This window comes from Anopheles funestus, chromosome 2RL, assembly GCF_943734845.2.
Source record: "Anopheles funestus chromosome 2RL, idAnoFuneDA-416_04, whole genome shotgun sequence".
Classification (NCBI taxonomy): Eukaryota; Metazoa; Arthropoda; class Insecta; order Diptera; family Culicidae; genus Anopheles; species Anopheles funestus.
In genome coordinates, this window is record NC_064598.1 from 84,891,710 (window position 1) to 84,908,298 (window position 16,589).

Here is a 16,589-nt window from a genome sequence, read left to right on the forward strand (position 1 = left end):
CAAACGAAATATGTATAGGTTAAAACATTAAATGGAGGCGCATGATCATTTTCGTTTGGAACTGCATGGAGCATTGGGCATTCAAGTGTGTTCTAATTTCCAAGATTTTTAATACATTTACAATGCTGTCGAACGTTTTTCTAAAGCATTCAATGAATCTCATCCTACTTTATTTTTTTTTTCGTTCGAAAAGTTATGTAAAAAATGGCCGGCATACGTCAAGTATATCAAATTACACTTGAATATAACAATCTTCATCCATTTCTTATCCACCATGCGCTCGACGACATGCCAAAAAATTTATTCCAAAAAATCTTATTTTAGAATATGAAACAAAATTAAAATTAATAAAACATAATTCATCATATAAACAATACTTGAATTCCAATTTTAACAAAAGAAAATAACACTCTTATGTTAATCTGATGAGATTAGAAATTTCATCATCATAGTCATGTAACGTAAGAACATCCTGAAATTGTGTAAATTAGTGAATACTTCACCCTTATCGGCTCACACCCCCACCACCCCTCTCCCAATCGCACACCATTCACTTTCTTAGCCGGTCTTTCATCTCGACCACACGGACGTTGAAACTGATTCTTCCAGAACTGGTTGAGCTTGTCGGTCAAAAAAAAAACCCACCCATCGGCGGATACCCGAAATAATCTCACGCCTTGCAACGATGGACATCTCGTCATCTGCGTTTGATCGTACACGATCGATCTGTGCATGATGTTGCTCTTGCGTGTAGGTTCTCTCTCTCTCCTTCTCCGGGGAGACTTTTTTCTTCCAACCGACCTATAAATGGGAGACACGCTGGCGACTCTGCCTTCATTCAGTCGAAAGCCGGATGATCAGTCACATCCGCTTGCGTCCTATTAGGCGTGTAGGAGATTACACGCAACGATCACAATATTTATACATAACGTTGGTTATCCGATCGTAGATCAGGTTATGTGTGTGGCGTATATTGGCAGGGTTAGTGTGCTTTATGATCAGCTGTTTACGGACTATGTTCCTGTGCCATGTAATTAAGCCTCGGTGACGTGCTGTAACAATAACCATCTGCCTGTTGGCAATCGTTGATAAAGAGCAACGGATATTAAGAAAAGAGAAAAAAAACCATCAAGTGAGTGATTATTACACCTCATCAATTAAGCCGATAACCTTTGGGCTAAAAGGTTTGCCCTGGTCGGTTTGTGCTTGTGCATGCGGTAGAGGGTTTAGTGCATTCTGTGCGTTAGAAAATATTGATCTTCCGGTAAGGGTAAAAACACCTGCGAGGGTGCATGTGAAAACCAATTGTAGCCGGCACGATCAGTTCCGGCAGTGCGAGAAACGATGCTTCAACAACGAGTTTATTTGTAACTTTTAGTGGTTTGTTTTCGCACTGGCACCTTTACCGATAATCGCATATACCTGCGTACTGAATCAATAAATTCAAGTGGAAAAAATCAAAAACAAAACAGAGAAAAACAAGAGTTGAAAAATGAATAACATTGTGTAATCATTTCGAATTATGGTTCACAGTGCATCAATAAGCAATCAATCGGTTTTAAAACGCTAATTAACATCAGCATGTTTTTAAATCATTAAAAATACTTAAACGAGAGTCTTAGTATACAACGCACGGATCTAATCAGAGGTCAAGGTCTGCGCGTGCACGTGTGCTGGAAGTGATAAACAAATAGAATGATTTATTTTCTTTACTCACGCAAACATAAGATTTTGTTTCACAGTAGAACTTTATAAATGTTGATTTGGTCTTAAATCTGCGTGCGTTTAACATTTGTTGCGCTTCAATGTAGCCACGTAGACAGAAAATAGTTTTTGCAAAACAAAAGACTAGAAGCGACGAACCCGCTATAGTACCAAATCTCAATAGTTTCAACGGATAGATTGTTTGTTAAACATTTGTCACATTTCGATTTATGCGCTTAGAACAAAAATACATTTTGCAAAACAAAAGACTACAAGCGACGAACCCGCTACAGTACGAAATATCAATAGTTTCACCGGACAGATTGTTCGTTAAACATTTTGAAAAACAAAAGACTACAAGCGACGAACCCGCAACAGTATCAAATCTCAATAGTTTCACCTGATAGATTGTTTGTTAAACATTGGTCGCTTTTCAAGCTATCCACGTAGAACGAAAATATAATTTGCAAAACAAAAGACTGCAAGCGACGAACCCGCTACAGTACCAAATCTCAATAGTTTCACCAAACAGATAGGAATCTTTAGTTCCGGTAACGTTCAACTGTACGCACTTCACAACACCGTCCTTCAACTTATTAATCGATGGACTACCGATGATACAACACCGAATGCGTCCGTAAGCGCCAACCGTAGAACCTTGACATATTAAAGGCATTACAAAAACCCACCCCCCCTCACCCGCGATGATAATAATGTGCTGCACAGCTGAGCATGTGAAGCACTGCCTTGTGTGGCTGACAACGGTTCGATCTTCACACACAATCGTGCGTAACAGTATGCATCGTTCAGGCACTATTCTCTATCGTGTGTTTTTTTGCACATAAAAAAAGAGATTAGTGTTTTAGTGCGCATTATCGGTGACATCTCGTAAACATCGTCCATTAAAGTCGGCATTAAACCAAATCGGCTTAGCGGTTCGCGGGGCAGCGGTACGCGCGGAAACTTCTAACCCATCCACGTAACGCTAAATCTAGATCCGCCTTCACGAACTGGTTTCTGCTTTTTCTAGATTCATCTCTTTAGCGACGATCCTCCGACGTGTTGGCCTATGGTAAAGGCACGAACTCGCCGTCGTCATGTCGGCGTGAATGCTTTTGCATGCATGTTGCGTTAGAGAATAACATAAAACAAACACATAGACACACTTACACTTGTTAGCATTCCGATACGCCAATAATCGAGTCAATCACCGCGCCATCAAGTCACGTGCCGGTACGTGTACCGCCACGCACCGTACACTTTAAATTGCTCTTGTCTATCAATCTGCACTTTTGTTTTTTTCTCTCTCTCTCTGTCTCTCTCCGCTTTCAATTATACAGCGAATTATCACAGCATCCAGATACAGGCCAGGCACCTCGGGCGGCTCATTCAAGCTCAGTTCACATTGATCGTCAGACAGCTTCGCTAATCACAACGGAGGAAGCTAATTAAGCTGTAACCTCTCGCGATTGTCGACCAGCGAGCAACCGGAGAAACAAATAACGAAATCAAATTAAAAACCAAACCCCCCTTAGCGTGCCTTTTGCGGTGCGTAACAACGCTTCTAAATCCGTTAACGGAACCGCACACACGATCGAACACGATCGGTTCGTCGGGAACATCTCAATCGAATTACGCGACGGACGCGACAGACCTGCTGGCGTTTTGGTTTCGCTCTTTTGGTTGGGTGAAGCGAGTGAGGCACAACAGGAGGCAGAGCAAGAGGATCACGCGAGCGCCACGGTGGAAGGATGTGGAGTTTCGGGCGGAGTGACGCACGGAGGAAAGGAAATTTATGCAAACTCATAACGACTGCTGCGGCGCTGGCAATGACCGTCCTTGCCAGAGGTAAGCCCATCTTAACAGAACCGAACCGGAGAAGAATAGTTCGGATTGTGTGTGCGACTATTTTTATCCAAACATAGATCCGGGCCGATAAACTGCGCTTATCTTGCTAGGTTTTAAGAGATCGCTTCGTAGGTTTTTCTTCGTCACACTCACAAACGACATTTTCTTCTTGTAGATGGTTTTGTTGTTATCAGTTCATTAGGTTGCTCGAAATGTTCTTTTGATATACTTTTTAAAAATATAAAAATTATAACTACTTAACATCAAACATTTTTAAATAAAAGTTTACGCAACCTCCAGTAATTGTAAATTATTTAATTACAACTTCAGTTTATTTACAATTGTCCACAACTTTTGTAACGTCCCAGTTTAGAATAGATTCGTTGGGTTTTTGGCAAAATTTCACGTTTCTTGATTCAGTAAAAAGCTTTTACAACTTACTTTACTTCAAATTCGTGTTAGTATTTTATTTTTTATGTAACTTATGGCATGATCGGAGCAAGAACTAGCTATCCGACAACGTCGTAGAAACAATTCGTGTAAACCAGACATTGAGCAACAATTTAGGTCTTTGGGATGATTTCTTTTATATCCTTTCACAATCGATCTTTTTGTCAAAGACATCGTTGCGTATCGTACATAACTACATAACTTTTTCTCTAACCCCATATTAACCATCATCATCATACAGCTTTAGCGACAACGACCAGCCTTTCATAGGCTAATCACCAACTGATTGGAAAACTCTCACAGTCTTATCGAAGCGAAAGTAGAAGCTCAAACAAAACGAAACACCTCCGGCACAACTCTAATCGGTTGATTTATCGTTCGAACGGTACGAAACAAACCCGGAGCACGATACGTGCTTGTGTGGTTGCCGTGCAATCATTCATAAAATTTAATGCCTTGTTAGCGAATCCGGGATGGAAGAATAAATGTATCGAAATGTGGAATTAAATCGATGTGGCTATCGATTTGGTCGAAATTCCACCGGCGGGGTGTCCGCATACATGCTCTGCATAATATGAAGTGACAGTTTATTTCCCCTTGCTTGATGGCCAGTTCGTACATTACCATGATGATGATGAGCCCACCGACGTTGTGGCAAACGAGTGCGAAGTGATCGTGCACAAATTTAACATTATTATTCACACTGCGTTAACATTCTTACGGCAGGTGGACGGAATAAGTTCGTTAGAATTCAAATACAGTCTCGTTACAAATTCACTCACGTGCTAATTGATGCATGATTTATGTGCAGACTCAAACAAACTGCGTATCTGCTTGAACAGACAAGAACTCAAATAACTTCACCTTCCAGGACGACCATCTCAGCTGGTGGCATCGGAGTTAAAGAAAGCGAAAGGTCTTGGGTTACATTTTCTCCATTGATCTCATCATTCAGAAATTGATCAATCCAAGGTTTTGCAATCGATAAGTCCATTAGTGTTAATTTGCCGAAAACTCGCTCGTATTTCGTTCGATCCGTGGTTAGCATACCGGCAAGCGATTCGTCACAAATTAGAGCATAATCCAAACCGTACGCCGCTGATGCACGAGTCCGTAGACAGATATGGTTCTCGCGGCACAATGCCTTTGCTTGTTTGAAAGGTAACGGCCGGATGGTCCAAGAATACATCTACCGAAAGACGAAAACATTAAGAATATTATCTACTATCTCCTTAAGGACAGCCTAACAACGTTGGCACATTACCTCAAACAGTGCATAATCGTCCCGTAGAACATACAATGCACAATCGTTAATGGACACAGGGAAATCATCGCGAATATTTGCCAAATGAAGTTCCTGTTGTTCTTGAGACTCACTTAAATTTGGATGCAAGCGTAAAACCATCAGATTTAAATCATTTTTCAAGAAAACTTCTGCAACAGTATCTTCAATGTTCAGACTGCAGGCCAGACATGAAAGCATATTAATGATTTAATCTATCGCAATTAATGTACACTTCATTCAAACACTTACCCATCTTTGCTCGACCAACAGTCACTACGGATCAGCAGCGTGTCTTTTTTCAACCAATATCCTGAACACAAGAACTCCAGTCCAAATTCATCCTCCTGGTATAGAAGGGCCGAATATGGTGTATATTCGATCTTTAACTTTGACTCCATTCCATCCATATACCAATCCTCTTCCAAAATAGGCATTTCACTGAGGCGTCCTATTGCTTCGAAACTTTCGGTACTGTTCTCATCAACTTCAACGTCTGCATCAAGACTCACCGTTGCGCCGTACCAATCTTCAAACACAAAGCTTTCTTCATCGTCCGACATTGGATATTGGCCACTGTACGGACTCTCTTCCGAAAATACTACGCCTAATGCATCTTCTTCCTGGTTGAGTATCTCCTCATAGCTCTTATCGTACGCAGTGGGGTCTATATGGGCACAATAGCACGAAAATACCCATGGCAGGTAGAAACAGATTTTCCACAGCTTCATCTTCACCGGTGCAAACTGGTGTCGTACACAGTCCAAATACTTCTATGCCTATTGCGATGATATTCCCATCGCTTCCTAGCTTTTCGGTACTAATTAAACATTAAAGCAACCATCCGTCATTTGCTTCCCGAAATAGCAAATAGCCTTCTACGACGATAAGCGGGAGAATTGATCAAATATTCCAATTTAAAATTAAATCAACAACACATTAAAGGGATGGGAATTTACCCTACTACAAGAACCGCCAACAAGAACCGGTAACCATTGACGTCAGACGCTCGATTCCAGCTTCGAAATCTGGTGAGATCCGGATTAAAAAAAAACCTTCCAATAACACTTGAAACGGATTAGAATTCAATGACGACACTGATGGTTAATTCATTTACCACTGTTTTTCTTTTGTTCTAATTCCATCTTCATTCTACCCAGCAGGAACTACAGCCCAAGAGGTGGCGTGTACGCACAGTGATGAATTCTTCTATTCGCTGCCGGGATCGCGCTGTGGCGCTTACTATCGATGCTACCAAAATCAACCGATCTATTACAGCTGCACCGATGGTGCAATGTTTGACTTTTACCAGCAAAGATGTGTCCGAACGGAAGGTAAATTTAAGCTTATAAAATCTAACAGAACCGCAATTAAAACAATTTCTCCTTGTGTCCCTTTTTCAGGCACCTGCTACGAGGCTATCTGTGTTGGAAAAACGAACGGATTGTACGCAGACACTTCGCAGGGTTGCCACCGATCGTACCGTTGTCGAGGTGGAAAGATTACAACTATCGAAAACTGTCCCCAAGGTATGCGGTTTGATGGGAACGTTTGTACCACGGAAGAGGACGTTGTCTGCGAGAGTCCGGAAGCAACGGCAGCAAGCATCCGGTACGAAGCAGATCCACGCTGCTACGGACTCGCCGATGGGAACCACGTGTTGCCGAGTGATGGCCTGGAGTGCACCAAATATCTTCTCTGTGCAGATGATCAGGTGCTGGATGTGTTGGAGTGTCCTTCAGGATATCGATTCGACGAACGCAGCAAACGCTGTCGACTCTCCAGCCAAGGTACAAGTTGCCGGACATCGGATCAGTTCCATGACTGGAAGGTAGCCGACGAAAATGGGTGTAACTTTCTTCCGGATGGATACCATCTTGCGGTTACATCCTACGACTGTCGATCGTACGTTAAGTGTCAGTCTCGCCGATTAGTTAGCCGCCACGAGTGTCCATCGATGACGATCTTCAACGGCCAGCAGTGTGTTCCATCGTTTCTTCATCATTGTCCACGGTTGGATGTAACGGGGGATATCTGCCAACATCGCACCGATGGCTATCAGGTTGATCCTCGTAAAGGTTGTGCCTACTATGTCCGCTGCCAGGCAAAACGTACCGTCGAGCAACACTCCTGCCCGAACGGGTTCCATTACGATGCACTGGAGAATGTGTGCCGTGAGGCGGTACTGGACACAACGTGCCATCAGATCCCATACTCAGCGGATTGTGCGGAGCGTGCGTCCGGATTTTATCAGGACTTTACCGCCATGGACGATGCATCGTTAAGTCCGTGCCGTGCATATTTCCACTGCCATAATGGCATTAAGACCGCCTTCCATTGTGAGCACGGGTACGTGTTCGATGGGGAAAACTGTGTACCGCAGGAAAGCTACCAGTGCCCCGTGGAGGACGTTAACTCGTGCCAGGGAAAACCGAACGGTTATTACCAGGATGCACGTGCTGGTTGCCGTGCCTATCATCTCTGCACGAATGGGAACAAAATATCGTACCTGTGCGAACCGGGACATAGTTTTATCGATGGTAAGTGTCGTCACGGGGTACGGCAACGTACGCCGGAGTCACTCTGCAGCACGGACACGCCTTGTGTGGAACGGCCCGATGGGTACTATCAGGATCGGGACACCCAGTGCCGTCAGTATTACTTCTGTCAGCGGGGTGAAAAGCTGCAAACACTTACCTGCCGTGGTAGCAAAATCTTCGATGGGCGTACATGCGTACAGCCGGATAGTTACACGTGTCCGAATGCAGGGGTTGATGATGTGGATGCGGCTGCTAGTGAGAATTGTATCGTGCGCCACTGTGAACCGGTCTGCACGAAGGGTGGATTCTTTGCCGATTACGATAGTGGGTGTGAGCGGTATCATTTCTGCATCGATGGTAAGCAGAGCACACTGTCCTGTTCGGGGAATTATGTTTTTAATGGTGAACTATGCGTCCCGAAAGCATCCTACTATTGTCCCCGTTACTGTACACCACCGGAATCTTGCTAGAGAAAGAGAGAGAGAGAGAGAGAAGGGAAGGAAGCTAGCGATTAATCGAAACCATAATGACCTCTGAAACGCAAATACTCTTACTCAATCTGTTCACCCATTACCCATTACTGCCCTTGTAGCGTTGAACCTTGAAGTTGGTGTTAAGGATAAAGTAGTGTTTTTTTTCTAACACTAATGAGTAACGGGTCCCCCCACCCTTTTGCTCATTATACAATGTACGTTTGAATTCAAACAAAGTTTCGTAAACGGCTAATGGAGCTGTACCATTTATTTATGTGTGTTACATGTTACCTTAATTTGCCAAATAAACTATTTTCATCTACACTGTACCTGTTACGCCTTGTAATTTTTTCTAGACCCAGTACAGGTACTTTACGGTAAGATGTACCTCGTACTTATGTAAATTACCAATTCCTTTTGCGAAAAAAATGATCGTTATAAAAATGCCTCACTTCTTACAAACGTGTGACAGTCGTTCAAAAACCTTTTCAGACAAAACGTGCGAAGCTCTGTCCATGAAATTAAGTCACAGTTTTATAATGATCACCACACTAATCACTTTGCTATCCGTTGGATGTTTTGTACTGGTAAATGCAGGTGAGTTATTCAACAAGCGTAAAACAAACATTATTTTTAAAGGATATTATTCTTTACAGGAAAATTGGTTTACTACAATGATCGGTTGCCAGTGGATTATGAGGTGGAAATGACTCACCCTTGTTATGATTGGCCGCACGAAGATGTCCTACCGATCGATGAACCTGATGTGATCCATTATCCCACTTGGTTCCAGCTTCCTTGGAGATCGATCCCTGTTCAGCAGCAGCGAGTAGATGAAGAATCTGGAAGGGATACACTCCCACGAGAAATTGATTCTTCACCTTCAACAACTACCGAAGACAGTACACCAGAGGGACGGCATCTTCATCATGAGAAACCGCACAAACACCATCATCAGCACAAGCATAAACATCATAAGCATCACCATCATTATGATCATGAGAAGGGAACCAAAACGGCGAAATCGGATGAATTGCAAAATGCTAACGTTGCTCAGCTGAAAATGGTTATCTTACAGCTCGAACACAAACTACAAGAGCTGAAGCTGCAACTTTTCGGCAGTCGAACACTAACCCCTGATGCTGCCTTGGACAATGATGAAGATTCTGCTCGTATCGATGACTACAGCACAAACGGTGAACGGGAAGTGTCTGAAGAGATGGAATCAACGGTTGAAGATACATCTCGTGTATTAACGGATCCTGCGCTAGAAACTGAGAAGGATGAAGGAAAAATTCTACTGGAAGAGAAGGATAAGCCTGCATCTGAATTAGAGCTGGAGCATAGGGAAGCAAGTCCTTTCGACAACGGTAGAACCTTGACGGAAAATGTACAAAAATGGTTCGAAGGACTAGATCTCGGTAAGATTGCTGCATTACCGTTGGAAGAATCGGTTGAAAGTGAAAATATTTTGGGAACTATTGATGTAAGAGGTCATTTTAATTAATAAAAAAGCTTCTAGGAAATAATTGTATGACTTTTCTTTGTAAATGGAAAGAAAAGTTGTAAATTAAAAATATAAATAAAACAATATTGAAAAAACCCGAAACAGCTTTTGTATTAATTTAGGGAGATGAACGTTCGTATTGGGTAACATATGTTCCACAGATAATTGAGATTTTGTTTGGGCTTTTAATGCAATGTTTGCCCTGAAGATATATTTGGCATTTGCTGATTTGATAAACAATTATTTCGGAATTTCCGTTTGGCTAAATTGGAATCTCTTTTTTAAATAAAATCCTTTCCTACGATAATTTAAATATACTTAAAAAAGAATATCGATCCAAGACTATTGCCAAGACTTCCACTTTATTGCATCTAATACAGGCAAGACAAGGAGAAATTCCAGAGATGCTATTCTTTACGATCTACTTTCAGCACTATATTACAATTTAAGCTGTAATCTATTAAACTAGGGTAAAAAGCAACTTGTAAATACGTCTTAGCTAACCAAAAAATATCAACACATTGGCAATCATACTAAAGGTAGCGAAACGATCAAGTGATTTTCTCTTATTCGTACCTAACTCGGGATTTTTTCGTAAGTATATTTTAATTACAATCTGCCTTCTCGAGAGTTCTCCCAACATTGTCGAAAATTATGGATTTTATTCAATTGTGGTCAATTGGAAGGACATTATTTTCAAAATGACCTTATTCCAAGGACTATAAAAAACCTTTATTTTTAAAAGACATTTTCATTGGAATAATTTGTACCTTATTATTATAACAAAACCATTACTAAAGCTTAAATATTGGTAGCGATTAGCAGCCACACCCCAACAAATTCCAGTTTCCGTTTTCAAATTTCGGTTTGCTTGTTTCCAACGTACTTCAAACCAACGGTCAAAATCTATCTAAACTCTACCTAAAAAAAATGAGACAAATGATATTACATACGTCTTCATACATTAAAATACAAGAAAACACATTTTCACAGACATTACCTGGTACCAAGCTAAGCTGCACAAGGCTGACACTTTTCGTTATAGGTAGTAAGATTATGGAAATGCAAAGATTAACACACCTAACTGTTGCTTTTGTTACCTGTATTATTGTACCTTTTTGGTATAAATACGAACTAAATACGTCGGAGCTGTGTCAGTCTAGTTTGTTCTCTCACTCGAAACACTGTGCTTAATAAATCCACAAAAAACCATGAAGATCGTACTGGTAGCAACTGTTCTGTTGGGATACTGTGCATCGCTCAACAATGCTGGTAAGTAAATTTAAACAAAATTAAATAAATTTTTCCTTACATAAAATTCTCATTGCCTTGTATCTATTCTGCTCCAGGAATGTATCACTACAATAAGCAACCGGGAGGACCTCCGCCATCCCATCCACAATATCTGCCCAATTACGATGTCCCTCCGGTGCAAAATTACGAGCCGGTTAAGTATAATTCCTGGGAAAATGTGCCGTGGAAACCGATCACAAATTTCCCCTGGCCCGGACCGGAACACGTGCAGGAGGTATATTATCCACCACATTATCATGCCGGTTCAACAACGCCGTGCCCGTACAAGATGCATCACGTGACGAAGGTTACAACCACTACCACACATAAGCCAACAACTACGACGACCACCACTACCCATCGTCCGGTGGAGACGAAGAAGCCACATCTGCTCGAGAAGCTGCCCAACACTCACAAGCACAATGCGCATTGATCGAAATGACGAAATAAAATGATTTGATTCGATTTCTCCTCAAAATCTGGCTGTTTCTTCTTGATCCTCGATATTGGATAAAAAGAAAATCTTCATAAAAGTGTTGCTGCCCCATTACTCTTTCTTACAGGGTACACAAACCAACCCAGAACTGTTTCCAATACCTGACATAAACTTATGTTAAGCTTGTTTCAGTTTACAATAAAACCAACGACGTTCAGTACTGTATTCTTCAGTCACTGCTAATCCTTTCAATCTTCAGCAACTCGGCTGAAGACAAATTGTTCAACACCAGAAAGATGGGAAACATCGTTCGTACCGTCTGTATTCTGGCGGGATTAAACATTTTGTCCACCTGCACAGGTAAATCGATAGGTCGCTTTAATAAATGGCCTTAACTCATGGCCTTTACTGTTTTAGGACATCTTCCCTACTTCAACAATCGTGTACTGCCAACAAGGGTTGTTTCCAATCGTAACTACTGGCACACTCGTGGCCCTCATCGTTCGTTTCATCGTCAGAAAGAAATCTATTCAAAGTGGCATACAATTTCCTCGAAACTATCAGAACCGCATTTGCCATGGCGAAATAATGTTGTTCCATCCCAACCAACAGTAACTAGTGAAACAAAAAACAATGTGTTAGATGATAAGAAAACAGATTTTTCTTATCTTGAAGCCTTAATACATCAGCTTGAACAAAAGCTTCAACGAGTGGAGCAACAGCTCAAACAATACGAACCTAAAGAGAATGTAATTAAGCAAAAGAATACGAAAGCAGATCAGAAACTAATAGAAGAAAGCACAGACGATCAGTTTTGGGTAAAATTGGATGTGGTAAATAAGGATCCAGATCACGAACGTTTGATTAAAACCATTGAGCATTTGCTAGAGAATTTAAAAGAGTCCACACCAACGCCAGAACCTTCCGAAGAGAATGTGTACAATTTAATAGACATTCGAAGCAACTTTCTTGACCGCTAGAGCACAATAAAATACTACCCCGTCGACGAATTGTTTCGAGCTTGTTTATTTAGTGATTAATTTTATTATTAAATTTAACAATATATCTCTTCTATTTGCGAATTATTATTACGATTATAATGTACAGAGTTTGCATTCGGTTTGCCGCAAATCGGTATGGTTCAGCTGTACCGGTTCCATCTACGGTTACGGTTCAATTTGTTCAATTCAGTGTACAATGCTAAACTATTCGGCCCCGTGTCGGGCACGACGTCCAGTATAGGTCGGGTCGGGAATTTTCATCACCAGTTTGTTCCCAAATATTTGTCCCACACTTCTCAACGATGGCCTACATACAGAAACATTAAAAGCACCGACAATATTACTTCACCTTCTACTCACTTTTTGTTGATTTTGTTCCGTTTTTTTTCTTATACAGCATTGAAACTGTGTTTAATTTTGTTTTTACTAGATTTTGCTCTGCTTGTCTAAGGGGGTTTTTTTTGCACATTATTTTATTCCTTTCTGTCCCATCATCCTTCAATCGGACAGAATGAAGGAAATCGCTTCAATTTTAACGCTAGCAGCGGTTTTGATTCGTTGGTTTTTGGTCCGTTGAAAGACGCGAAACACTTCACTCGCCGGCGTGACTTTCATGGCATTTACACGCGCCGATACCGTCAAGCAGACTCATTCTTCCTTTCCTTTCTTTTGGTTACAAGTGCACTCTTGTATTGCTCAACAAAAACAAATGTTGGGGGGAAATTAAATACGTTCCTGTAATAATGACGCGTTCTGCTTTGTTCGTACAGAAACACATACATTGTGTATACATTAAGGTAAGAACGATCTTAACTCGATCACTAGCTAAGTTCGTCGTCACGCGAAATCAGAAGACAAATATGATCTATTTAAAACAATCACCACCAATCGCACAAAGAAAACTCATTTCCAATGGACAACGTATCTCTTTTAGCTTAAACATAAAGCAACAAGAATCGTAACGAAGTAGATAAAGAAATGGAACAGTGTCGAACAACATTTCAATGTGAGGATAATAGGGGGAAAAAACATTCTCAATCAAACAGGAAAGGAACAGTACAATAGTGTTGCCAACCAGACGGGCGGACACAATCCGGCTAAATAACAGCACAGAGGAATAAATAAATCATAACCGGTTACGGTCACTCTACAACCGCCATTTTTGTAAATCATTATTCGGTTCTGTCCCGCACTTGTTTTATACCACTTCCAGGTTGGTTGGTCACCTTTCCACTAATAACGCTTCCGAAGCTGTGATTTTCAATTTCCATGTCCAACACACTACTAACCCCAGATGGAGGAAAGATCCCAAATCTTGATGATACGATCTTGCCCGACGGTCAGTAATCTTTTCCGCGGTTCGTCCAAATCCATGCCAACGATACTGTGTTTGGCATCGTGAAACGTTGCCAACGAGGGTCGTCTAAATGGGAAACACAAGAGCAAACGAATTATCTAATTATTCGTTTCAAAACCTTGATTCTTTACTTACTCTTCACTCTTCAGCCGCTGGTGGCACTGGTCGCAGACGCGCACATCGAACTCGAATCCCATAATCGGTATGTTGATGCGATTGGTCGAACATTTGTCACATACCGCTTTGCCACAGTAGCGACAGTGATGCTGCCGTATGCCGATCTGCTTCTGATCGATCATCGCACGCAAATTCCAGAAGAACGCACGCGTACACAGCTGACACGTGTCCGACTCGACCCATTCCGGTGTTACCTTGCGCATGGCATTCATTTCCCAAAACACGATCACCGAATCTTCGCCGGCCGATACTAACTGTTGTGTGTTCGATGCGTACGACAGGGAAGACACCTTATTGCTGGAAAGAGGATAAATGAAAAAAGCGAATTAAAGGTTTGATAAAAAAAGGCACTACTAAACGTTCTTTGTCCTACTTGTGGCCGTGTAGTTCGTAGATAGTGCCACGCTTGCCACCAACATCCCACACGATAACGGACTGATCCTGGGATCCACTGAACAGTAGCTGGGGCCCTTCGGCCCAGTACAGCGAGCGTACCGAGCCGGAGTGGCCCTTCATCGTTGTTACCATTGCCGCACCGGTACCACTTAGCTTTAGCATCGTTATTTGTCCACTGTAATCTCCCACAAACACATGCTTGGATAAGGCATCATACCTAAGCGATCGCAGGGAGAAGACGAAATGTGAGACATTTAATTAGGATTAAGCCAGACCACGTTAGCCATTCCTCGCATACTTACTGCATCGCGGTACACATCGCTTCGAACGTGTAGCAACCGATCCGTTCACCTGTTTCCGTACTATGGTAGGCGAAGAACTTATCCTTTCCAACCGACAGGATCCAGCCGGCATGTTTGGCAAACGTGACGCTGGTAATGCGTGCCTGGTGCGCCAGATACTCGCGGATCGGTGTTAGCCTGTTACAGTCATCTGACAGCGTAAACTGCGATATTGTACCATTCTCCTGACCGATAAACAGTGTTCGCGTTTCCGGCGTGTAGCACAGTGACGTACATCCCGATGGCATGTACTGACAGATCGACGGCCAATACTGTCCCGAATCGCGCTTCTGCCATACCCGTATCGTTCTAGAACGGGAAAGAAGAAACGGCTGATAATCTACGGCTGCACATAACGACACACAACGATGGTAAAATCAATGAATCGGAACGACTCATCGGCCGTGTTGCAACCGTTGGGTTTACTTTCGTTTCCGCTTTGCAACCATTCTTTGCGTTTCGCTCCTTCTTCCTTATTTTTTTTTTGCGTTTGTCGCCACGTTCAATGTCGTGGCATACTCGATCGATTCTGCTCGGCTGCCTTAGCACGGCCGATGCAACAGTGCTGGAAGACGAAATTCAATTAGAACCACTTACTTGCCATCACAAACACTGATAACACCGTCCTCGCCCGGAATCAGTACGGCCGCGTTCACGTCATCGTTGCTGCCCTCTAGTTTGCTGAGCAATTCTGGCTTTTTCGTTGTGCTGAATCGGTCATTAGCACTCCGTGGTGCTGGTTTTATTTCGGCCGCCATCAAACACAACGACGCAACTGCAAGCAACGGGAAGCTGCTACGCAAACAAGTTCACTGCCTGCCGATGACACACGCACAGTACAACGCAGGCAAAATGGTACGCGGCGAACAAAACAAGCCCTGTACGCACCAATTATGATGGGTGGTGGCGCGGTGATGTTTGGTCGCGAATGATAGGCCGCGAGGGCTGGGGATCGGTCGGGCAGATTGAAACGAATGGGCTGAAACTTGACTCGCTCTTGTTTTCTTTCGACCGATGCTCTTTTTTCCTGCTTCTGCTCTTATCCCACACTAATGATGTTTGCGACGTTCCAGAACACCGGATGTACCAAACGGAAGGTGTATAACGCTTTCCGCCAGTCGTTTAACACTTTTTCTCCACACGAAACCGGAAGGAATGAAACCGGGACTGATAGATAACGTGAGGAAACACACAAAAACACAATCGCTCACACAAGTTTGCAGCCCCCGAAGTGACCGACCGAACCCGCCCTTTGTAGGATGCACCGAGCGGCGATGGTGTAAAAACAGGTGGACGTGGATGGACAAAAACCTAGATGCACAATCGACAGATCCACACTAAACACAAAAGGTGCTTAAACGCTACGATATTGGTTCCTTTTTTTTCACTCGCGAATGGGAATAGTTTGCCAACGAGAAAACTAACTAGCGATGATGATGATTATATTTTGCGATAGAGCCTGATAAAAGCGAGCGAAAACTGTCAAACATCTTTTTTTTTGTTGTGGGCCATGTGTCAAAATGTAGCGAAATCGATTAATCGACGAAAGGAACAATCGATGTATTTTGAATGCAAGTTGGATGGAATTTGTAGCTGTTATTTTGCTAAAAAAAATATTATTTACTCATTATAAAATAAAGTAAAATCAATCAAGATACAAAAACTTAAAAATGCGCCAGAAGGTTCTAGTCGTAATACTTTAAATTGTAGTTTAAATTTGCTTCAGAGTAGAGCGCAGCCTCATATTGCGTGCAAGCAAAATACGCAATGCTGCTGGAAAGAGC

General features: G+C 42.3%; 4 protein-coding genes across 5 annotated transcripts; 2 read left to right on the forward strand and 2 right to left on the reverse strand.

The window, feature by feature from the left end:
* The first annotated feature begins 176 nt into the window (after window positions 1–176).
* Window positions 177–8,626, forward strand: LOC125764480 (uncharacterized). 2 transcript variants are annotated; one of them, XM_049428790.1, is made up of 4 exons: window positions 177–1,132; window positions 3,045–3,552; window positions 6,445–6,618; window positions 6,688–8,626. In XM_049428790.1, exons 2-4 carry the CDS (start codon window positions 3,456–3,458, stop codon window positions 8,292–8,294), a joined length of 1,878 nt encoding a protein of 625 aa, XP_049284747.1. In that variant the 5' UTR covers window positions 177–1,132; window positions 3,045–3,455; the 3' UTR covers window positions 8,295–8,626. The 2 variants fall into 2 exon arrangements, with proteins under 2 accessions (XP_049284747.1, XP_049284748.1); XM_049428791.1 differs by having other exon boundaries at window positions 177–3,552; window positions 6,448–6,618.
* Window positions 4,548–6,216, reverse strand: LOC125764527 (uncharacterized). The gene is made up of 3 exons (XM_049428880.1): window positions 5,537–6,216; window positions 5,267–5,462; window positions 4,548–5,191 (listed from the first exon to the last, which is right to left on the reverse strand). The coding sequence occupies exons 1-3, from the start codon at window positions 6,013–6,015 to the stop codon at window positions 4,853–4,855; spliced, it is 1,014 nt and encodes a 337-aa protein (XP_049284837.1). The 5' UTR covers window positions 6,016–6,216; the 3' UTR covers window positions 4,548–4,852.
* Window positions 8,627–10,591: 1,965 nt separating the features above from the next.
* Window positions 10,592–11,758, forward strand: LOC125764564 (uncharacterized). The gene is made up of 2 exons (XM_049428929.1): window positions 10,592–11,076; window positions 11,154–11,758. Exons 1-2 carry the CDS (start codon window positions 11,016–11,018, stop codon window positions 11,528–11,530), a joined length of 438 nt encoding a protein of 145 aa, XP_049284886.1. The 5' UTR covers window positions 10,592–11,015; the 3' UTR covers window positions 11,531–11,758.
* Window positions 11,759–12,543: 785 nt separating this feature from the next.
* Window positions 12,544–16,290, reverse strand: LOC125764515 (WD repeat and FYVE domain-containing protein 2). The gene is made up of 5 exons (XM_049428858.1): window positions 15,403–16,290; window positions 14,767–15,114; window positions 14,442–14,681; window positions 14,027–14,365; window positions 12,544–13,957 (listed from the first exon to the last, which is right to left on the reverse strand). The coding sequence occupies exons 1-5, from the start codon at window positions 15,561–15,563 to the stop codon at window positions 13,819–13,821; spliced, it is 1,227 nt and encodes a 408-aa protein (XP_049284815.1). The 5' UTR covers window positions 15,564–16,290; the 3' UTR covers window positions 12,544–13,818.
* Window positions 16,291–16,589: the final 299 nt, after the last annotated feature.